Source organism: Zeugodacus cucurbitae, chromosome 3 (genome assembly GCF_028554725.1).
Source record: "Zeugodacus cucurbitae isolate PBARC_wt_2022May chromosome 3, idZeuCucr1.2, whole genome shotgun sequence".
Taxonomy (NCBI): domain Eukaryota; kingdom Metazoa; phylum Arthropoda; class Insecta; order Diptera; family Tephritidae; genus Zeugodacus; species Zeugodacus cucurbitae.
The window spans coordinates 28,500,660-28,525,310 of NC_071668.1; the positions used below are offsets into that span (position 1 = coordinate 28,500,660).

At 35.8% G+C, this 24,651-nt stretch overlaps 2 protein-coding genes across 5 annotated transcripts in view; one reads left to right on the forward strand and one right to left on the reverse strand.

Moving 5' to 3' along the window:
- LOC105212879 (dynein axonemal heavy chain 7) overlaps positions 1 to 24,651 on the reverse strand; it is a 370,911-nt gene that overhangs the window by 42,488 nt on the left and 303,772 nt on the right. The window lies entirely within an intron of this gene.
- On the forward strand, positions 334 to 24,364 carry LOC105212881 (villin-like protein quail). 4 transcript variants are annotated; one of them, XM_011185220.3, is made up of 9 exons: positions 334 to 483; positions 1,421 to 1,602; positions 19,771 to 19,980; positions 20,052 to 20,254; positions 20,316 to 20,901; positions 20,991 to 21,314; positions 21,377 to 22,354; positions 22,425 to 22,646; positions 23,969 to 24,364. In XM_011185220.3, the coding sequence occupies exons 2-9, from the start codon at positions 1,576 to 1,578 to the stop codon at positions 24,080 to 24,082; spliced, it is 2,664 nt and encodes an 887-aa protein (XP_011183522.2). In that variant the 5' UTR covers positions 334 to 483; positions 1,421 to 1,575; the 3' UTR covers positions 24,083 to 24,364. The 4 variants fall into 4 exon arrangements, with proteins under 4 accessions (XP_011183522.2, XP_011183521.2, XP_054082779.1 ...); XM_011185219.3 differs by having other exon boundaries at positions 348 to 544; XM_054226804.1 differs by lacking the exon at positions 334 to 483 and adding an exon at positions 927 to 949.

A 24,651-nucleotide genomic window follows, 5' to 3' on the forward strand; every position in this document is an offset into this window, starting at 1 on the left:
AAACAAACAAAAAACAACAACAACACCGAGAGACATTTACTAACACTTCACTTTCCTCTCCATTTCCAAGCAGCACAGTTTATCTGCTCACAAAAACAAAGCAAACGCACTTAAAAAACTACAACAATAAAAAACATAAAACTTAGCTCTTAATAACAGTAACAAAAACAATATAAACCATAACAAAACCATTTCATTTTGGACATTTAATGTCTCTAAAATGCTTTTGTTGCAATTGTTGTTAATAATGGCACATTGTTGTTTGGGTTGATGGAGTTTCTAATATGTAGATATGTAATTAAAGTTCGCGCGCTGTTCGTTGCCAATGGGTACTCAGTTACGAATTTTCTGATTTCACACACTCATCGCCGGACTCGCATAAACGCACCACTCCACTAATTTAAATTTAAAGCCGAAACCAAAAATTTACGCTTTTCGTATTTGAAAAGTGGCTGGTGCATTAATTCAACTGTGTCGCTGACCGTAAGGCTTAAGTATTTGTGTGAAATCGTTTATAAAGTCCTATAAGATAGGACAGCAGCAGGTGATTATTTATTGGAGAAAAACGTTGTTGTTGTCGAGAAAAAATTATTGAAAATAACGGTGTGTTATTAGTGAAGTGCAACGAATGTCGTATTTGACATCGACAGTGATAGATGATAGATGAAAAAGTAAACATATTTAAAGCAAACTCGTAAAGAGTGTAAAGAAAGCTAAAAATTATGAAAATAAAAAAATATGGAAAAATGCAAAAATTATAAATATAAGCTAATAACATTTAAAATATTTCAGTTGTTTACGGCAGTGTTTTGCCAGAATTGCGCAACAGAAAAACACATGTACTAATTAAACATTTGTTGTTCAGTAACTAAATAGCAGGAGCTCAATATTTAATACATATTTACCTGCATAAGTGCATACTTTTACATAATTGAGTGTATACATGTGTGTATGTATTGTATATATAATTTTCAAACACTAGGGTGACTTTTATTTTTATCTAATATAGAACCATTTGCTTTTGAACTAAATAATAAATAAACATTTAAAGCTCAAAATACATTAATATAACTTTAAAGAAATAATAAATTAACAAATAAAATATATAAAACAATATTTTTTTCTTAGTTTCTCTCTTAAATAAACTTCCTGAAGTAAATTAATACAATTAAACTTCCATAACTCGATATTCTCCATAAATCGATCTGTCGAATTGGCAATAGAAGTCAAATTTCATATAAATTACCTTCCTTTCTCTCTAACTCTAAAGTTTTTAGTGGATTATGGTGATTCGAGTTGTGGGAGTTCAACTGTATTTAAATTTATAATAAAAACCGCCGAGTTATTAACAGATGATTTTTCACTTTTAACTGCATAGTAATAATTATTAAATATTAATAGTTTTGTTTTTGCTTCTCAGTGTAAAATATTCGAATGTGACCGATAAACTTTTAACACTGAAAGCTGCAAATTTTCTTAACATTTCAAAATCCAAATATAAACGTAAATACAAAAGCAATACAAAAATTACTTAAACCAATCGTGCTCCTTAATGCCAGGAATCAGCAATTAACAATGCTGCAATTCAATTTCATTAGACAGGTGAGTAAGCATATGCCTTTATACATATGTATATGTACATTCTACTCGATATTTCTCTATAAGATCACGAAAATTCTTAATCTGTTCATATGCAAAAGTGTTTTTTATTTTATGATATTTTATAATTGTTGAACCGATATTTATTGTCTCCCCTGAAACATCGCTATATGCCGATGTCAGTCGTTATCTATTAGACCGACTTAAGAACTCCCCCAGGAGTATTTGGGTGCCATAAAAGGCATCTGTAAATGCAGACTGACAGTGTCAAGTGACTTCAAACATTGCGATAAACGCGTTTAACGTGTTCTTTTAATATCCGATTTCATATTTTTGGATAATATTTCAAATATATTGCACTATTAAATAGGACTAAAAATTTCAAAAATTCAAATTTTGAAACCCACCTAACCCCTTAAACGCTATAAGCCTCCATCCAAATTTTAGAATACATTAACATAAAGTCTTTATAGTTATGATTTTTACAAGACTTTAATTATAATTCTGAAAAACCTTGAGATGACGTCATCTATTATCTCGAAAGAATCTCTGCATATTGTTCTTCTAATATAAGAGTTCCCGTAAAATGACATTTATTTTATGTTTCGTCACCTGTTATCAATGAAGTTCGGAAATATGGAAACACACATGGTACATGCATGGTGTGTACACTCCAGCATTTCTATAGAATTATGTGTCAAAACTCAATGGCACCGTTAATTACAGTTGTTGAAGTTGAAACTGAAACACCAAAGCGTAACAAGAAATCAATAGTTAGATAAATGATTGAGGCAATAAATGATAATGCGTCCATATACAGGGACAAGATATGTACGTACATACATACATATATATGAATGCATTTGCGTATTTGAAAACAAAAATATTCTGAAGGGAAAGTTAATTTGCTTGCTATTTACATGCTGATATAGTGCCGACATTGATAAAAAGTCATATGTGCGAATACAAATTAATTTGTTTATCAGCATAGTTAATGTTGTTGTTTTTTATGATTATTTTCATCTCTTTGCGATGAGGGGAATGTAGAATGCAGGCGACGTTCACATAATGACAATGATACTGCAAGGCTTATTGGAATATTTACGGCAGAAAACAATAAAAACATTCACAAACAGCCAAACAGTCTGAATACATACATACATATACTAACCATATATAGATAAGAACAAATGATCGTGACTAATTGCTATGATTTCTCTAATGAGTAGAGCGCCAAGTTTATTTGCATTTATCTCAAATCTGAGAAGAACGCCACACACCGAAGATGAACAACTTTAATTAAGACAACGGTAAATAATAACAATTCAAAGAAATCTACAGAAAGCTGTGTAGAAGAACCAAAAAGCAGTTTTAAAAACACATGTATGTATGTGTGTGTACATGTGTGGCTACTTTTGTCTAGTTGAAGATGTTCCGGCGTACTTCCGGCCATCAAATAACAATCAGCGCTGGTCAAAAAAATTCTCACAAGCTGATTTCGGAGCAGGTAGCTTCGGAATAGAGTGTGGTGCACAGAAATCACCACGAAGTAAGCTGCAAGCAATCCGGAAACCACAATGAGAATGTTTTCGCATCAACAAGCGCTCAGCGGCGAAGCTATCCCTCGCTTTGGTGGGTGCAATTAGGTCAGTGGCATAAATATACTACGTATGTATATACATATATGGATGTCTGTATGTATATATATCACTGAATACTTAAAAAGTAACACAGTTCAAAATACAAACTGTAGCTGACCACGACCCACAGTGAAATTACTGATATACAGCGGAACTTCTCTAACTCGAATCTCCATAATACACAAAAAAAACTTCGAGTTAGAGAGATTTCCGAGTTAGAGAAGGTAATTTGTATGAATATTGACTTCTATTGCCAATTCAATAGTTTGAATTATGGAGAACTTCGAGTTAGAGCAGTTCGAATTACGGAAGTTCAACTGTATTTCATATAATCCCTGAAGTATCACTACTCCGTAAACCACATTAAAATAAATAGTTTATAATCACAGGTAATGTAGGAACTCAGACCTTAGATTTTTTATCTAACATATCGATCTAGAAAAATAAATGTTTAAATCCCTTAGAAGAACCTCTTTACACAGAGAGTGACTGAAAATTGATTTAGGGTAGTGTAGATGGAAGATAGACCAAAAGCTGCAAATTGTAGGAAATAAGACTACATGATATGTATATGAGGGGTCACTACAGAAATTGAATGAATGCTTAATTTAACCGCTTGCATTTCTTTCGCGCGCTTCGCTCAATTTTTAATCAACATAATCGGCCTACTGAGCGTACTATTCGCAACACCATCTACCCATCTAAAGACCCAGCATTCATTATTGAATAATATTCGACCGAATAAATCAAGTTCAGCCGGTAGTGAATATATTATAGCAGCCGTAGTTGAATCGGCACCGTTCGGAGCATGGAATGAGAACTTAAACATATGGAACGAGAACTTAAATTGAAAGCGTACAAAATACAGCTTGTCCAAGAACTCAAGCCGCTCGGTCTCTTTGGTAGTGACATCTTCGCTGGGCTCTTCCAAAGTTCCAAGAAGATCCCACGTTTTCGAGCCAAATTCTATTCAGCCATGTGATGTAAACAAGTGATATTGCTTAGTTTGGGGCGAAAAGTTGCCATTTCGTCCAAAAAAACAATGGTTTGTTGTGGTTTGTAGGCCGGTGGAATCAGCGGTCCATATTTCTTCAAAAAATATGACGGTGAGAACGTAACCGTCAATGGCAACGGTTATCGCGTCTTGATAACCGACTATTTGATGCCTGAAATTTAAAGCTCGTTATCTCGGCGAGATTTAGTTTAAAAAAAGACGACGTCACTTCCCTCACCTCGGTGAGCAGACAGTTTCTCGTTTTGGTCCGGTCGATTGGCCACCAGTATTTTATATGTTTATATACATTTAGTCACCAGAGTAAGCATAGCGTGGTTTAAGTCTGCCAAAAACACATTAAACTCTTTTTAAACCTCTTCCAACCGTTTTAAACACATTCGCTTTTATAATCTACTTTATTATTACCTTTAAGTTGGTTGTTAATTAAGAGGGAAGCATATACTTTGGCTGAAGACTTCGAAAGTAATACTAACAGAGTGAGCTGAGTTTGTTGGCAAAGAAAGTCACTGAACCGTAAGCAACAACTTTAACGAATTGAACTCACGAATGTTCCAATAATACTTCATACATACAGTGTGATAAATTGATAAAAAGACCAAATGATAATTATCCTATGTAATACATAAATTGCATAATAAGTTAATATCAATATAATATCGTTTTAAAAATGTTCAAGTCAATAAGTACACACTACATACAATGTATTTCCTTAGTACTTTAACTTATGTACTTACGTGGATTGATAATGGAGAGGCCATTTGTTTCAATGAAATGTATGTACATATGCCTTCATTAATAAAAAGTGGTGCACTACCAAAGTTGCTCATAAAGCCTAAATATCTCTCCATCTGAAAAAAATAAGCTGACAAAATGTCAGGAACGGAATACTGTTTCATTCAACCAAGTATTGACTTTGGCTTCACTCTTAGTGAAAAGTTTTGAGACAAAATTTTCCAAAAAGTGTAGAATTTTTCGACATTTGAACGCATAATTTACATACGGTATGTAAGTATGAATATGATTACTACTGCCTTCTTTAATAAAAAATAAATAAAATGTGGGTATTAGGGGAAAGGCTCATTACAATAATTACATGTGCAATATTTTTACCAAAATTACAGTTATAATCACAAAAAATTAGCGAACCAACACAAAAACAAATAAAGATAATTTAAATGAAAGTACAAAGTTTCCAAAACTTAAAATTATAGTTTGAGTGCACCTTAATTACATATTAAATATGGGTTTAAATATTTTTATATATACGTAAGCCTAACAATTTTGAAATACATATGACCGAAATCAGTGCATAAAGATAGCCACACTTGCTTACATACATATATAGTATAATACATATATATTTAACTAGTATGTACTTGAGCTACTTTTCATTCAAACTCCTAATCAAATATTTCGTATTTTCTGAGTTCACCAACGAAGATTTGGCAACAAAGCCACCACCTATGTATTCCAATACAAATACGGCCGCTGCTTCCCGCTTTTTCCACTGACTTCGAGGTGAGAGCGGTATTTGCTTGTAGACTTTTACAATAACACAGACAAAAACTCTGCGGGTCAGCAACGGCCAAAATACACAGTTTTGACCCCTTAATGTTTACATTATACATTAATAACAACAATAACAACAAATAAATGCTCATTATGAATATCAGAGTATAACTTTATAACTACATATACATATTTACATTCAATTGTGTTTCAGCTATTTATGTGGGAAGGGAAGTGTAAATAAAAACAGTTGCGGTGAACTTTAATGAGCCTGATTGCCTCAGCTTAAATATTTAAATGCTGAAATTCACTTACAAAAGCGTTTTTCTACATATTTATTATAACTTAAACTTATAACTTTCAGCCCACTTAATTAGTTTTCTCTAGCGCGTTAACCAACTCTTGCAAAATTATTGGCAAAATTATTGGCAAATTATATTAAAATATATAGAAATACATATGTATGTGCATATAAGTATATGTACGTATATCTGGTTCGTCAAACGTAAAAAATAGTCGGTTAAGGTTACATTTGTGAATGGCGATCCGCACATTTTATACCAAACTCCACAAAGAAGATTTTTTTCACTGGGGTCATCTAGATTTTTTGATCGAATCATCTACTTAACTTTCACGGTACCAAACCTAATAACTAAATGATTTGTTTGTGAAAGATACCTTCGCCCTGAAAGGCAGCTGTCTTATCACAATTCTATTCAAAGGAATGTATATAGTCAAAGTGTCAATTATGAGGTTCATGATTCATTTTCCGAGGTCGAATTTTTTTGAAGGTAAATCAAATAAATTTTTGGATCTCTATATGACCTCTGTCCCGTAGGATTTACATTTTTGGACCAATGACAATTAACTTATTTCATCTTTTATTTTATACTTTCAGTTATCCCTGAAAAAAAATCGCATAATTCGCAATTTTTATGCTATCGCAACAATGTTTATAAAGGGAGTATTATAGTTTTGTTCACATAACGGTTGTTTATGTCACCCAGAAATAATAGAGTTAGGTATTCTATATACCAGAACTTTGAAGCCGATCTGAATCGTTTACTTTACAAATATTACACATATATAAAGTAAGCACTAGTGGAGACAGAACTTTGCACAAATACTGCATTTGTCATGGCATTTCTAAAAATCGTTAAAATCGGACCATAAGTTCTATTATGATCTGAACGAGATAGTTTCCGAGTAAAAAGGTTTAAATGTAAATGTAATTACATACTCATTTGACTTTAGATTGTTTATTAGAACATATGTATGTACATACATAGTTCCTAAACACAATCACTAATTTTCAGAAGGTCTATCAACATTTCCGTTATAACGTTTTCTTATTTTGTGAAAAAAGTTAAGATGTAAATATCCCCCTTTGAAAAGACATTCCTCATATGTTTGCACAAATGTGAGGCACTTTTACATAAACTAAAGCTTCAATTTCTAATGCAAGTTCATTTAAGTACAGTGGAACTTCTCTAACACGAATCACCATAATCCACAAAAAACTTCGAGTTAGGGAGTTTTCGAGTTATCGAATTTTTCATTAAGAAATAAAATTTTTTAAAAAGCTTTAAAATATAGGTTTAAACACAGTTTTATTTATTTCCATACGTTAAAGCATGTATTCTGTAATCTTGTTGGTTGCACTTTGCTATTGTTTGGCTCTTGATGTCTGTATCCCATTCCCTTGTTACATGATTTATGAAATCTATAAGTGTAATATCATATTTTTTGTTCGCCTCCATTCGAATATAGGGACTCTTTTAAAATTCTGCATTGATAATAAAATATTATTTTTTGTATTTTGCGCTAGTCGAAAAGATCGATTTATGGAAAGAAGTTTCTATGAAATTTGACTTCTATTGCCAATTCAAAAGTTCGAGTTATGGAAATCTTCGACTTATGGAAGTTCGAGTTATGGAAGTTCTAATGTATATGTAATCTCCATATTCCAAACTATTTTAAACTAAACGTTAGAAGTTTCCTCCAATATGGGTTAAGGTTTAAGCGCCAGCAAATAAGATATATGTAATGGTATGAATTTAGAGATATTCGAATCAATAAATGCGGGTATTATATGTATGTATACTTTTGTACTACTATTCAAGTAAATTTCTCAAGTTTCAATGACCCAATAACTGTAACTAGTGTACATATGTATGTGTGTGTATAAAATATTTGCTGATCTGCATATACATAACTTCTCATACTTTTTTGTTGTTGATTTTCGATTTAACTATCACAAATTATTGCAATTAAGTTTTGCCTTTTTTGAAAGGTTCATTAAACTCGAAACGGCGCGCGCGATTGCACACTCTAAACACAGCTGTCAACGCTTTGCTTCGCTATTGAAGCACTGCGGCATCTCACGCTTCGGCCAAAATCTTGGTGGGTTATTATATCGCCAGCAATTTCTTCGCATAATTATCCCAATGAATGGTGTTGGATAAAACAGAAAAATCGCACAATCGTATTGGTGATAGCCACTTTATGATTTTGCATACAAAAGAGGAAAACGCGCGTTCGAAATTTCTTTATCTCGCCATTCCATCGCAGCGCTTGCTTTTCTCGCCGCATTTCTCAGAGCTCAGCTAAGAAAAATCGAAATTGAAAGTGCGCTTTTTATAATTCTGCGTGCAATAATGCGGCAAGTTGTGCGTTTTATTTGTGATTTATGCAAAGAGCACAAATGAAACCACAACCAACACCAACACCAACAACCACAAATCAAACAATAAAGAAACGCATTGAATTTTTTTCTTTTGGTGTTAGTGTTGGTGTTGTGATTGTTGTTCGTTGTTTTTTGTTTTTTGTTTGTGCACAAAGCGCAGCGCATCAAAGACACGTCAATATTGCGGTTAAGAAAAACCAAGAAGCAGCAAAAGGAAAGAAACAATTACACGCCATCATAACTAATACAAGATATGCTGTTATTGTTGTTGTTGAAATTGTGAATGTTTGTTGCCGCTGGTTGTTGCGTGTGTACCGCATTCGCAGAGCCCACATCTCAATTTGAAACGCAACAAAAGCTTAATTGCTGAAACGCAACAACCGTTAGTTGCAGTTGTATGCATTTAGATAAATACAACGAAGAGCGAAGACGATAAACACCTTTGTATTATTATTGAATAAATATGTACTTGAAAGAAGCATAGGCATGCAGGTATGCAATTTGCCCTGCAGGGAAACCTCAGTTGAAACCCATTGCCAGTAAAAGTAATAAGAAACGATTTAGTTGCTTCATTAATAAATACAAAATTATATCAAACAGCTGAGAATTAAGCCTCGAAGTTTAATAAAAGCGGATCTCTAATTGTGAAATGTAAATGTGAAAAATAATTGAAAATGTCTGTTTGATTAGTCTTAAGAGTTCACGTCACACAAAATTTTCTCAACCAATTCAATGGGTACAATCGTTTTAAATTTGTTTAGTAATCCCATAACTAAGAAACAACAATACTCGAATGATAAGTATTTCGAGGTGGTGTTTTCACAACAGACCCTAATACCCAATACCCCCAAAAATCAGCAATTACTCCATCGTTATGTTTAACATAGTGGCATTTTACACCGGCTACTGCATACTAAGGTGTCATCGGCACAAATATACTCGTCGGATCAGATTCTATGATCTAGTAGCAGAAACACCTGTCCATCTCAGCTTTGACTGTCCGGCGTTAGCGAGAAAAAGGAGTCAGGTAATGGGCGCTCTGTGTCCCCAAATAGACAGTATTGCGTCCATTCGCCCTGAAACGCTATTAAGCTATCTTAATGCGAAAGCGTTTGATGGCATATTGTGATAATAGGAGAGGGCACCGTAGGTCGCAGTGTGTTCCTCAATTCTAAATCTTATATATTCCAACCTATTATTCGTAGTTCTAAATTTAAATGACTAAAAATAATTTTCGAGTATTGAATCCTATTTTCAAACACGAACCAGGTAAAAATTGAAATCAGTTAAGATTTCAATTTATATTCTTATACAACATGAAAACAAAAGAAATTATCAGTGAGAAGAACAAGCTATGATATATAATTTATTATAATTTTTCTAATAGGGTTATTACAGCCGCGACGATGATTTAATTAACCACAATTATGAGCGAATTGAAACAAGTTTGAAAGCAACGACAGAACTCAGCAATCGAGTGGACTCTTTGTCATATCTTGTATGATATAAAATAGACTCGAAGCACGCATGGGTAAATGCTGTCATATAGAAGAAAGCTTAAGTGCATTAGTTCATATTATTTTCGGGCTTCAAACAGTCATCTAGTCTAGTCTACCCATTGAACGATGCAAAATAATACATAGATAGATTAGGTGTTATAAGGGAAATATTTACAGACTTTTTAAAAAATTAGTAATTCTCTTCCATGCTTTTTATATCTTTTAGAATCCAGTATTTTTATTTTCTTCAATATTTCTTTATTTATTTGATCTGCTTGTTAAATGCCTTACAATAAGTATTAAAATCTTAAATCTAATTAAAACTAAACAATCTCAAGAATATGATTGATCTGTTTTGGTACAACGTTGCTCTCTAATATGCTGGTAGATATTTTCTTTGTAAGCGTGTTTTATTGCAGAATTGTACCAAGGCATTAGCCAAAGTGTTTGGATGTTCACGGAAAATCCAGTTTTAACCAGTACTTTTAATTGACCATGTTGCTTGAAACTATCATAATACACATTTTATGTTATAAAATTAACAAAGCTGTATTTATATGGTTAAAAATGTCCCGTTTTGTAACGGAACCTCGCATTTAAAGCTTTTTTAGTTGAAAACTATCTTCATAATCCGAGTGACGAAAGTAACAGAATAACTAAAATATATCTTAAAATCGGGTCACAAAATAAATTGAACAAAATATTTTGAAAAGCTTTTGTACATAAGCTCTCTCCTAGATTTCTTACCTATTTTTAGCTGTGTTTAGTGAAATTCCACAAAAAAATGCTACATTACTCACATGGTAAAGTGCTGGTATTTGGTGACACACATCTGGTATTCGTACGTGGTATAGTATTGTTACTACATGTACGTCTAGGGTATTTTGAAAATATATTGTCCATATACATATTATCCATTCATATTTATTGACGAAAAATTAATTTTAAAAATCTTTTGAACACGTTTAAGAGCTGGACTGACATCGTCTAGAGGATTAAGGTTACTCAGTGACACACTCCTTTACGCACTCTACGTTGGCGCAGTATCTCGAAGACCTAGATCTGATGGATCGGAATTGGTTCACGTTGAACATGTCTCGTCAAATTTCTTCATTCATTTCATTTCCGTAAAATTTAATTGTTCATTGTTTCATTAAATGCTCTTCCATTGCATACTCCATATAGAGAACTGTGAGATTTAAAGTGTAATATTTTGTATAAATAGGTATATATTTATGCATATTGGTAGTTAAATCATTCCAGTATTTAAATTTGCATTGACAGCCAGCTCTGCTGCGGCAGCATGCTAATGAGCAATGTAAATTACCAATGATTAATGCAAGCGCATTGCAAATGCCGCAGCCTGCTAACCGAGTTGTTGTGCAATACCAGAAGCGGTATAAAATTTCCAAGACATAACCATTTCCTTAAAGTACTAATTCAACGGCACTAAGCGCATATTGTCGCCGCAAACGGTGACCAGTTGCTCAAACAATTTCACTATTCATTAAAGTTGAAAAAAAATACAAAACTTCAGCGAATTGCCGGCATGGAAGCGAAAATCAATATCTAAATATGATCAAATGCCGAAGCGCTGCATAAACTATTCACATTTTAGCACTACTGCTAAAACAAAATGAGGGACAACGAGAAAATTGCTTAATTTCGCAGAAAAAGGCAATTTCCAAAATATGCAAGTTTGAAAACGACAACGAAATTGTGAGGTTCCAAATCGTGGAAAAGTGTGATCTCATGCGGCAAGCATAGATGATATGCATTTTCCAAAAATCAATGAAAACCGTCTACTTTGTGCCCGTTTACTTTTTGCCGGTCTATTGTGTTATGCTGACAATAAGCTTATTTGTGCCTCTTACCCAGTCTTGGATGGCGCAAATGTACATGTGTTGTAAGACGAATGCGCGACCGTTGCCTTTGTCACGTTTGAACATATTCGTCTGTTTGTGTTTTCGTAAACATGCGCCGTGAAAAGTTAAAAATTAACTCAAGTACAAATCACACAAACAAGAAACGATTGGAAAATGATGCTAAAAGCGCATGTTAAAGGTAAAAGTGTAAAATGCACAAATCACACAAATCACGAACAAAATGTGACATAAATACATGCATACATACATACATAGATACAAAAAGTGCAACCAAAAAACCTGCATATGTACATATGTATGTGTATGTGAGCGAAAAACCGCTGGATGAGCGATGGGTGCCAGATATGACTGGTGTTTGAATAGCCAAATGTCACAAAATAGTGAAAGACACAAACCTCACGAGGTGGAGTAAAGTAAGCGAAGAAGAAGATAAGCCATAATTATGAGAAATGCAACTCACCGTTGGTGGAACAAAGCAGCAGCGTAATGCAGCGCAACAGCCAGAGTCGTTAAGATCAAGTGGTAGCTATGCAACAGTTGACCGTCAACGGCTAATGTTTGTGACTTGAAATGCTTGATTGAATACTGCTTACTAATCTATATGCATAGATGTACATACATATATATGTATGTATAAATGTTTACACAGTAATTTTGTTTTATATGCACTTGTACGTGTGTGTGTGTCTGCCAAACGTCTGCCTTGAGAAACTGAATGTCGTTGCATTGTTGGTGCAACAGTTGCGGCATGCAATTTTTATGGCTCACCATTTGAAGAGCAAACAATACACGCGTTGTTTATACAAATGTATACATATACATATACCTGCAAATGTACAAAGGTATGTTGTAGCGATTGTATGTAGTGGAGATTGCACCAGCGAATGTTGTCAATAGCAGTATTGCAGTGGCAGCAGCCTACAAAAAGGGCAGTCGTAACAGTTTAAGCCAGCGACAAGTTCGCAAGCCGTTAACGCAGCAACATTTCAGCATTGCGATGGAAATTGTCGGAGAAAAGGCAGACGCTAGACTGCAGCGCAGAAATCACAGTGGCATTTAACATGTTATTCAATTAATTGACCTTATGCATAAATGAAATTATTTCATATTAAATATTTCCAATAAGCACGGTAGTTGCTAGGAAATTTTAATAGTGTATATTTACTACTTTACTTTTACATTCTTGAAAAATAACATCTGATGTAAGAAATTAAAAAATTGAAATCAAAAAAGGCAGCTAAATACATCTTTTCAGGGTTTTAGTTCTTACCACTCACTAAAAGAAATCTTAGGTATATATCGGGTGATCTGGTAGATGTAGGTACTTTTTAATCGCCTTTTTTTGACAGATCACGCGTGAGTGTTATCAAGCTGTCATGTTATTCTTGTTCAGTATTGTTTGGCATTTCATCATGGAGAGACTTACGCCTGAACAGCGTTTACAAATTGTTCAACTTTATTACGAAAATTGGCGTTCTGTAAAGAAATGGCCTACTGGCGCAACAACATCACCCATCTTGAGACCAACATTCGACCGAATAGAAACGATCAACAATGTTTTGGGGTGGTTTATGAGCCGGTGGAATCATCGGTTCATATTTCTTCAAAAATGTCGGTAGGGGCCATGATTGGGCCATGATGGCCGATTATTTGATACAGGAAATTGAAGCTCGTGATCTCGGTGACATTTGGTTTCAACAAAACCCGAAGCGCCATTTCCTACACATCCCATCAATCAATGCATTTATTGAGAGAACACTTCGGTGAGCAGAAAATGTCACGTTTTGGGCCGGTCGATTGGACACCAATATCGTATGATATCATAGCGTTAGACTTTCCTGTAGCGATATGTAAAGTCTAAAACCTATACAGACAATCCAGCTTCGACTCAGGCGTTGGAGCAAAACGTCACACGTTTCATTTGCCTGTTACCAGTTGAAATGCTCGAACGAGTCATAAAAGATTGGACTCAACGGATGGACCATCTGAGACGTAGCCGCGACAAACAATTGAAAGAGATAATCTTAAAAAACAAATGCCAACAATTTTTTGCTCTTTCGAATTCTTTTTGTTCTTTCGAATGATAATAATCCCCATTAAATTTGAATTTTCTGTGTTTTTAGAATCTCTATAGAATTATGTTCGTAATAGCATAAACCGCATCAAATAACCTGATAAATACAGATTAAATTAAAATCACCCAAATAAATAAAGACGGAAGCGAAAAAATCCGCAAGTGAAGAAGTTTTGAAATATTTTGAGAGAACTTTGAACTTGAAACTTCATAAAAACTATAGAACGTAACGGCTTCAAATTTAATAAGAAACCAAATGAGCTTATGACCCCATATATGACACTGTACCACAACACCTAGTTATGATTCACTAATATCCATACATATGTATGTACCTGTATGTAGTGTAAACGAAGCAAGCGAATGTATAGTTGTTGAGCGCATTGCGCATACTGACTTTCCCGCCGCTTGCTACCGCATTTTCCCGCATTTCTCCCAACTATGTAGCACAACTGCGTTTAGTTTTCCGCACCGTCAACTGATTATTTCATTCAGCGGCTTGTGAGACCCCACCAGGTTCGCGTCGTGTTATTGTGTTTGCAGGCAGCGAATCGGCAGAAGCGGTGGTAGCCGATTGTAGATTTGTTGGTAGCGTAGGCTTACTAACCACTAGTAATAAACACGTTGCCAACTCTTCGCTGACGACAGTCTGCATTTGAAGCTGAAACGCGCTTGACGGTTGCAACTTTCGCGCTTTCTTCTCATAGAAAAAGTTGACTTAATTATTCTAGTGAGAAGTGAAAGAGTTTGAAAAGACTCAAAATGCAGTGAACCTAGTGTCTATTTAAGAAAAACAAATGATTGTTAAAAAAACGTATTACTAAAATGAAACTAAAATTCAAATAACAAAAGTTCTTACTTTTCAAAACCAGTGTCTTTGAATTTTCATCGAGCGACGTACTGTTAGTTTTTGTGTTCCGAAAATTTTTGTGTTTTCAAATTTCAAATATTTAGCAATTTCAAAATTTCCAGTCACAATATTTTACAGCAAAAAATATATGCTTATAAAAACTGAACTCTATCAATTTATAATTGCCAAATTATAAAAACGATTTGGTGCAAATTGCGAATTACCGTAAACAATATTATTGCTCAGCTGTTGAACGCCGTTATTGGAAAGGATTTTCACTTTCACACGTAGTGTACGAGTACGAGAAAACGGAATATATACGAATTAAATTCAAACGGAAAAGTAAAGAAAATCAAACGCTGTGCTGTAAACCACACACGCGCAACTCGCAACATTAGCCGGTCACTTTTAGTCGCGCGAAACGAGTTCGGACATAAGTTAAAGCTTAAGTGCGCGTAAGCCACACAAAACGAAATTTTTGAAGCACTGCACTTGAACTGAATTGTGCCACCTTGCCACGAGCCGTTGTGGCAACACTCGCCGAATCGAATTAGTTCAAGGCTGTCGTGATAAGCGACCAGCAGTGGCGGAAAACCGACGCCCAAATAATAACACAATATTTTTCGTAAAGCAAGAAAAGCAATCGCACAGCGCAATGCAAGTAATGGAAATCTCATCGAAAGACATGGTAATTATCTTATTGCTGTTGTTGCATTAACCTGTCATATGTACATACACAAGATTGAGAGTAGGCCGTTAGTTTAGCGAAATTCACTCACCACCCAGTTTTCATTAAGTATGGCTTTTAATTAAAACGGAGCAAATCAAACTGGTTCGGTTCCATACTCCTCACTCTTTTACAGCATTTATTCGCCAACGTGAAGCTCTCCTATTTGCTCTCACCTGTCGCTTGTCCATTCCCGTTGATCGATATCTGTCAGTGCGTCAGTGTAAAGCTAAATGTAACGGTTTATTTACAAACACGTCTATTTTTTCACAACTGCATTCAACATTTCTACTTTTCCAATTCAATTATGTCCTCTTTATTAAGTTATTGACACATAATTGTGGTATATTTATGGCATGTGAATTTAGCAACTTTTGTAGTCGCAACATGTTGCACAGAGTATAATAGTTTTGTTCACCTAACATTTGTTTGTGTCACCCAAAAGAGTTTGATGTAAGGTATATATATGTATATACCAAAGTGATTACGATGAAGAGTATATTTGAAATCCCGATGTCTGTCTGTCCGTGCAACGGATAACTTGAGTAAAAATTACGATATCCTAATGAAACTTGGTACACATATTCCCTGGTACCCTGAGGAGGTAATTACCACGCCTACAAAATGGCGATAACCGAAAACATAAAAATATTATAACTCAGCCATGAATAAAGTTAAGAAATTAGTGGGTGGGTATCAACCAAACTTTTTTGAATCCTTTTTTTTTGTCACTTCACTATGCAGTCTGGAGGAAAGTTATGTTGAAAACTACAAAAATTCTTTAATTCAGTAAGAAAAAACAAAAACCTTAAATTTCATTATAAAGAAGGTACAGAAGGGCTACACTGAAATATTTAGTGGACGTGGCTGCTCCTAATTATGGGGTCAAAAACCAAATTTCAGAAACTACTCGACCAAATTTCGACGAAATTCTGTGCGCAAGTTTTTTTGGCATCCCAATGCCAATACCACAATTTTGATCAGATTCGTTCACTTTACAATATATGCAATTTAAGCACCAGTGAAGATATCGGAACAAAACTTTGCACAAAGACAGTGTTTCTAGTGTGGCATAACTCGTCTAAAAATCTATAACTTTTCAAGGCCCCAGATATCGAACATGGGAACCTCAAAGCTAGTGGCTAATTGTTTGTCGAAAATATAGGTAAATATCTCAGATATTCTAAAATAATCCAAAGATGTGTTTATAATAGTCCCTCCGTGTCGAAAATTTGGAAAATAAGTTCAATATTTCGTCTAGCTACATAAACTTCATATACGGAGCTTGAACCTTCCGGTGGACTTTATACCGTATATATATATATATTTGGCGTAGGAACCGCTTTAAGCGATTATAGCCGAATCCACCAGAGCGCGCCACTCATTCCTCCTTTTTGCGCTTTGGCGCCAACTGGAAACACCAAGTGAAGCTAGGTCTCTTTGCACTTGGTCTTTCCACCGGAGTGGAGGTCGTCCTCTTCCGCGGCTTCCTTCAGCGGGTACTACATCGAATACTTTCAGTGCTGGAGTGTTTTCTTCTATCCGTACAACATGACCTAGCCAGCGTAGCCGCTGTCTTTTTATTCGCTGAACTATGTCAATGTCGTCGTATAAATCATACAGCTCATCGTTCCATCGTCTGCGGTATTCGCCGTTGCCAATGTTTAGAGGACCATAAATCTTGCGCAAAACCTTTCTCTCGAAAACCCCAAGAGTCGTCTCATCGGATGTTGTCATCGTCCACGCTTCAGCGCCATACATCAGGACGGGAATAATGAGCGACTTATAGAGTTTGATTTTGGTTCGTCGAGAGAGGACTTTACTTTTCAATTGCCTACTCAGTCCAAAGTAGCACCTGTTGGCAAGAGTGATTCTGCGTTGGATTTCAAGGCTGACATTGTTGGTGTTGTTAATGCTGGTTCCCACATAAACGAAATTATCTACAACTTCAAAGTTATGACTGTCAACAGTGACGTGGGAGCCAAGACGAGAGTGCGCTGACTGTTTGTTTGATGACATGATATTGATATCATCGGCATACGCCAGGAGCTGTACACTCTTGTAGAAGATTGTACCCTCTCTATTTAGCTCTGCAGCTCGTATTATTTTTTCCAGCAATAGATTGAAGAAGTCGCACGATAGTGAGTCACCCTGTCTGAAGTCTGAAGTTTGGTGTTGCTCAATGTCAGCTTACATAGCCGTATTAGTTTTGCAGGGATACCAAATTCAGACATCGCGGCATAAAGGCAGCTCCTTTTCGTGCTATCGAAGACAGCTTTAAAATCGATAAAAAGATGGTGAGTATCGATTCTTCTCTCTCGGGTCTTTTCCAAGATTTGGCGCATGGTAAATATCTGGTCCATTGTCGATTTTCCAGGTCTAAAGCCACACTGATAAGGTCCAATCAGTTCGTTGACGGTGGGCTTTAGTCTTTCACACAATACGCTCGACAAAACCTTATATGCGATATTGAGGAGACTTATACCACGGTAGTTGGCGCAGATTGTGGGGTCTCCCTTCTTATGGATTGGGCAGAGCAAACTAAGATTCCAACCGTCAGGCATGCTTTCATCCGACCATATTCTACAAAGAAACTGATGCATGCACCTTATCAGTTCTTCGACGCCGTATTTGAATAGTTCTGCCGGTAATCTATCGGCCCCTACCGCTTTGTTGTTCTTCAGGCGGATAATTGCTATTCGAATTTCTTCATGGTCGGGTAATGGAACATCTATTCCATCGTCATCGATTGGGGAATCGGGTTCGCCATCGCCTGGTGTTGTACTTTCACTGCCATTGAGCAGGTCGGAGAAGTACGGACTTTATACCGGTTAATATGTGAGATTTCTCAGCAAATTTAAATGAACGTAAAAACTTGGATATAATGTATTATAGTTTGGTGGCAAAAATAGTTGAAATCGGTAGTTACACCAGCACCCATATATATATGTATGTATATAGACAATGATTTTCGTTATTCTATTGAACTTTATGTCGAACATACGATCGAATTTTGTGTTCTCATAAAGAACTACATAAATAAATTGCGAGAGTATAATCTGTTCAGTTACACCCGAACTTAGTCCTTCCTTACTTGTTATTTGTTTAACTAAGTGTGCGACTTGTTCTTAGTGCTAATTTAGAGATAGCTCAGCCCATATAATTTCTGCGTTGTTCCCTTATATTCTAGAAATAACTAAAAATTGGTATGAATCACAATCAGCACGAGGTTCCACTAAAATAGAGTCTGGATTTTACAGTTATTTCAAAGAATTTATTCTAGATCAGGTGATTTATCATCTGAGACTATTCTGCAATGAGTGAGGTGAGCAGAATAGAAAAAGGCCTGAAAACCGATTATTTGAATATCCGGTTTGTAAACGTTCGTATGATTATTAACCGAATACTACTATTCAAATAGTTGATCTGCTGCGAGTATTTGAATAGTTGATCTGCTTCGAGTATTTGAATAGCCTGTGATTTGTGAAGATGACAATTGTGCGTGTATTGAAGTTTCCGCATAATTTTTCGTGAGTTTCACTTAATTCAATAAAAATAGAAAATTTTTCACTATTCGAATAGGCGACAACAAAAGGATAACGAGATAGTCGAAAATGAACGGTTAATCGAATAGTCGACGACTCATTTTCTTTGCTTCTCTTCTATTTCATATAAAATAATGAATTTGATCTAGCCCCAATCCATGATATATAATTATTTATTTATTATTATATAAAATATTTGGTTAATGGGGGAAAAGTCAACCAGAGGGGCGAAAACATTATAGTTTAAAAAATGCCTAAAATTCATGGTTCTAGACCAGAATACCCCCTTAAGTCTATATATAGATTAGGTTTACAATCTATGCAATAAATCAAAATAATGTATTTGATAAGAGTTCCTGAGCCTTGGCAAATACTTGTATTTACTTGTACTAATTCAAATATCTCTCTTTATATTATAATATAATATCGAACTTATCAGATATTGGTGACGTCAGTGTTAAAGAATTACGTACTACCGAACTTACAGAGTTGAAGAATATTTGTTTTTGTGTCGCTGTTCTGAATACTAAATTCTGTTTTTGTGACTGAATTTCAGAACTCAACTTACTCTATAACTCGCTTTAAACTTTCAGAAATTGATCAAAGATGAAATTTACAATAAATACATATTTTCGAAAAAAAATTCTTGTAAATATTTTTTGTCCATCCTTACCAATACCTAAGCAAATGCTTTTCTTTATTTCTTTATTCTTATTTTATTCAACAATCTCAACTTGAAGGAAGTCTGTTCCAATTCCATATCTGATTTGAAGGTGGACGCATCCTTTCGAAAAATTGCAAAAAATGCAATTTGCTTCCATATCTGGAAAATCGAAGAGGATCGCTTGGAAGCCGAGCCCAAAGGACAGTATGGAAATTTCATCGACGACTGTGCGTATATTATTTACGCAGCTGCGCCGAAAGGGAGCTACGTCAATCAGGATACTATAGTAAGTGTGTTTATAGAATTACCTTTGTGTATATCGTATAATATTACTCTACTTTTCTAACAATTATGCAGACACGTGAAACAAAGTCCGGTACATATCTAGAACGCTTCATACACTTCTGGCTGGGCGAGAAGGTTTCCGAACAGAAGCGTTCTAATGTCGCACATAAAATTCAAGAACTCGATTCCTACTTCAACAATGTAGCTACCGAATATCGTGAGACGCAGGGAAACGAGAGTGCGCGTTTTTTGTCCTATTTCAAAAAAGGCTTTACGTAAGTGCATTTCCCTCATAATGTGAAAAAAAACTTAAAAATTAATATTTATTATTTATAGCATCCTTTCGAGCAATTTGATTGGTTCTAAGAGTAGCAATCGCCTCTATCAACTGCATGGACGCAAATGGTTGCGTTGTATTGAAATGGACAGTATCTCATGGGACTACTTCGGTTCCGACTATATTATGCTGTTGAAAACGGAAACAAACACTTTCGTTTGGATCGGTCGTTCGAGTAGCACGGGCGAAAGGCGCAGTGCGCTTGATTGGGTTATAAAGCTTGGTGTGAACGCCTCCAGTGTAATTGTTGTGGACGACGGTTATGAGCAGTCGTTGCCTGAAAAGCTAAAAAATCAGTGGAATTCTTTTCTACCGCTAAGTCAGCGCGTCGTCAGTCAAGTTTCAGCAACACCAGACAGACAGCAGCATAACAAAATCAAGATATATAAATGTGGTTATAGGGGTACGCGTTTACACTTGGATCAGCTGGATGTGGTCATACCGACCAAAGAAGACCTGAGTGACACGAGCACAGCTTATGTTTTGGATGGGAATTGGCAAGGTGTGTGGCTCTGGGTTGGAAATATGGCGCCGCATCAGGATAAAATAAGCGCCATGGGTAATGGTCGTGCCTTTGTAAAAAAGGTGTGTATAAAAAGAGAAGAAGAAGACTTGAGCAAACATACATGGATATTGCGTATTACTGACTATACTAACTTATTTACTTATTGCAGAAAAAGTACCCTTATTCGACGCCCGTTATACGTGTCGTGCAAGGCCATGAGCCAGTAGAATTCATACGTCTATTTCCAAACTGGCACCAAGATGCTACTGAGTCAATAATGACCACCAAACCGGTCTCGACCATATTTAAGCGTTTCGACGCGCTCACACTCAGCCAACGTCCGAAGATGGCGGCAGACACGCAACTAATTGATGACGGTACCGGTGATCGGAAGATCTATCATGTAACCAAAGATCAAATTATGGAGAAACCACATTCAAAGACAGTTACATTTATCACAAATCATTGTTATGTCGTTGAATATACAGTTATGGTGAGTGTCTTGACTGCAACACTGCACAACTCGTACTCGAATTAAGTATTTTTTTCATCTAGCTCCCGACAGCAAGTCTCGCTGATGCGCAAAATGTGGGCGTCAGCACTATTATCTATCAGTGGAATGGCTCTGAAGCGAATGCTGATGACATAGCCAACAGCGAACGTTTCGCTTTGAGTACTTTCGAGAAGCTCCAGAAGAAAGCTATGTTCGTACAAATGAGTGAATATGATGAGACTCCGCATTTTCTACAGATTTTCGATGGCAAGCTAATTATACTTCAAAGCGAGAGAACTATGTCGCATCACAACAACAACATTAACTATATTAACAACGAGTTGTCGTTAATGAATAGGGACTATTTCGTGTTGCGTGTCTACGGCGATACTAGTTACAATGCAAAAGCTACGGAAGTATACCCTTTGAACACGATGAGTGGCAAAGAGTGTTATGTGGTGAAGACAAGTCACGTTTGGGTGTGGTGTGGACAAAGCTCGACGGGTGATGCACGTGAAATGGCAAAGAATATTGGCAGCCTGCTGGGCGAATGCTCGCTGGTGGTGGAGGGCAAGGAGCCCAAGGAATTTTGGCGTTCTCTTACAACATATATGTCACAGCCACTAATCAATGGGAGCATTAGTTCGGGCAGTAGTAACGGAAGTAGCACATCGCCACTGAATGGCTCTTTTCTGTGCAACAATAACAACAATACTACTAAGTTGCGTCTACAACCACAACTCTTTTTGGCCTGGTTGCAGCGTGGTAAATTCTTTATGAAGGAAGTCATTGGTTACGAACAAATGGACCTTTCACCCGAATCTATATATGTGCTGGACACAGGTCTACTTTCATACCTTTGGCTGGGCAAACAGGCGTCTATATATGAAAAGGATAAGTATATGAAGATGGCTCAGCTCTATCTGGAGTCGGTGCCTATAGCGCGCCGGCCCACTACGGCGGTGGCTGTAATTCGACAAGATGACGAGCCTAACACTTTTAAAGGTCTATTCCAGAATTGGGATCACAATCTGTGGAACGTAAGTGAAGTTTATATTTAACCAGTTGTGGGCATGTTTAACCGGTGGTTTATAATTGTACTCTTCATAGAATTATGTGTGCTACGAACTCAAGCGGCAAGCTTTTATGAAACATGGAAGTACACCAAATACTAATGGCACAATTACAAATGGTATAAACGGCAATGGCATAATACCATCAGTGTTGAAAAATCACCAGAAAGACTTCGACCTTCATCACAAATATCCGATAGTCACGTTGCAGCAGGAAACCGATCTATTGCCGCCGGAGGTGAATCCACTAAAGCGAGAGGTAAATATTCATGGAGTAAAATGAAACATTGTTTGACTGTACATACATATGAACTCGTATAATTGAAACGATATGTTGTTGAATGGCTTTCGCTATTCTGCCTGTTTGTCTGTACATCTGGCAATCGGAAATTCATTTCAATTAATATAAATCTATAAGGTGCCAACATCAAATTTCGCAGTGGGTCATGGTGTAGTTTTTTTGAAAGAATGGGCGTGTCCACCAAAATTAATAGGTTAATGCGAACCTCACGAACATATCAAACAAACTTAATGGGGACGTTTCTCCGGAAACACTAAATTCGGTGGTAAAATTATATTTTTGACATACATATATTCATATATAACGTGAAATATCAAAGTCCGGAAATTGTCCGACATTTTTTTGTACAAAACGTTCAGCTGGCACGATCAAAGTACTACAAATTGGGGATATGGGACCGTCTTCACGGTACTTTCCATATAATGACAGTTTGAACACCAGTTCATTTGAGTTCACATTAGATAACTCAAGAGGCAAAGTCAAAAATCAAACAATGTTAACCCTCTCATGCCCGAATTAAAATGGGCGGAGCTAAACTTTTTTTTAGGACAGATATATATTAGTATTAACTAAAATAAGAAGTGCTAAAAATTTCAAAGCCCTTTGAATCCTGGTTCATTAGTTTGGTGTATGGACCGACGGCGTCATTTGGCCATACATCTTCTGTGATGATCAAGACCGGCACGTTACTGTGAACGGGAATCGCTATCCTTCAATGATAACCGAATATTTTTGGCCCGAATGTATTGTCCAGGACGGCGAATGTCACAATCGATTTATTGAAAACTAAGTTTTGTGAACATGTTACCTACCGAAATGGCCCAGTCAATTGGCCGCCGCGGTCTTGCGATTTGACGCCGCTAGAATATTTCCTGTGGGGCTACGGCAAGTCTATGTTCTATGCCAACAAGTCAGCGACGACTGATGAACTTCGTACGAATATCGAACGTAAAATTGCAGCAGTATCGGCCGGTTTATACTTGAAAACGTTCGAAAATTGGGTTCAGCGTCTGGACTTCTGCCAGAGTGCCCGTGGTGGCTATGCAAAATAAATTGAGTTCCATACATAATTGTATCGAATGTACTTTCACAGGAATTAAGAATTTCATTGACATCCCAAACCGTTTCATTTATTTAAAGCGCTCTTATTGAAAAAACCCTTTATTATTCTACAATACTTAATTTTGTATACGCAAGTCCTAATATATATCCTATATGGATATTATTAAATTAAATACATTTCTCTCACAAGTATGTTTTTTTTTTGCTTTTAATTTTAGGTTCACTTAACACATGATGACTTCGTCTCTCTTTTCAACATGTCCTTCTGGGAATTCGATGAGCTCCCCGTATGGAAGAAACAGGAATTGAAGAAGAAATATAAACTTTTTTAGGCAATATGCAATATCTTTATATACTTAAAAACCTTTTGAGTTGTTGTTGTAGTCGATGAGAATCGATATGTACCCAATAATAGTATTGAATTGAAGAAAACATAAACAATTAAGTTTGCATACATATAACTTACGTTATATGTATATATAATTAATTATAAATGTCAATATATTTACAAATTGAATTTTTGTAGTACTGAATTATATGTACATATACTATAAACAAATGTACATGTACATATGTTTTTATGGAATAAATTTGTCGCTTGAAATATGTAATTATGATTAGTGTTTGTACTTTACTTTGTGTTAACAACGTCTTGGTATTAGAAATAAGGTGTTTTTTAGCCGTTTTAGTAAAAGATTCGATTGACAAAAAAAACATGCACGTATGCTTAGCGAACCAGGCGTTGTTAAAGGTCACAGATAGGTAAGTGACATAATACAACAATATATTTGTGTTCGCCAAGAACTAAATGTAGAAGTTCGTTAATAAACCACTACAGTTACCACGACAGTCGGTTATACTTAACCAGAACGGATACGAATTTTTTTCCGACCAAAAACTA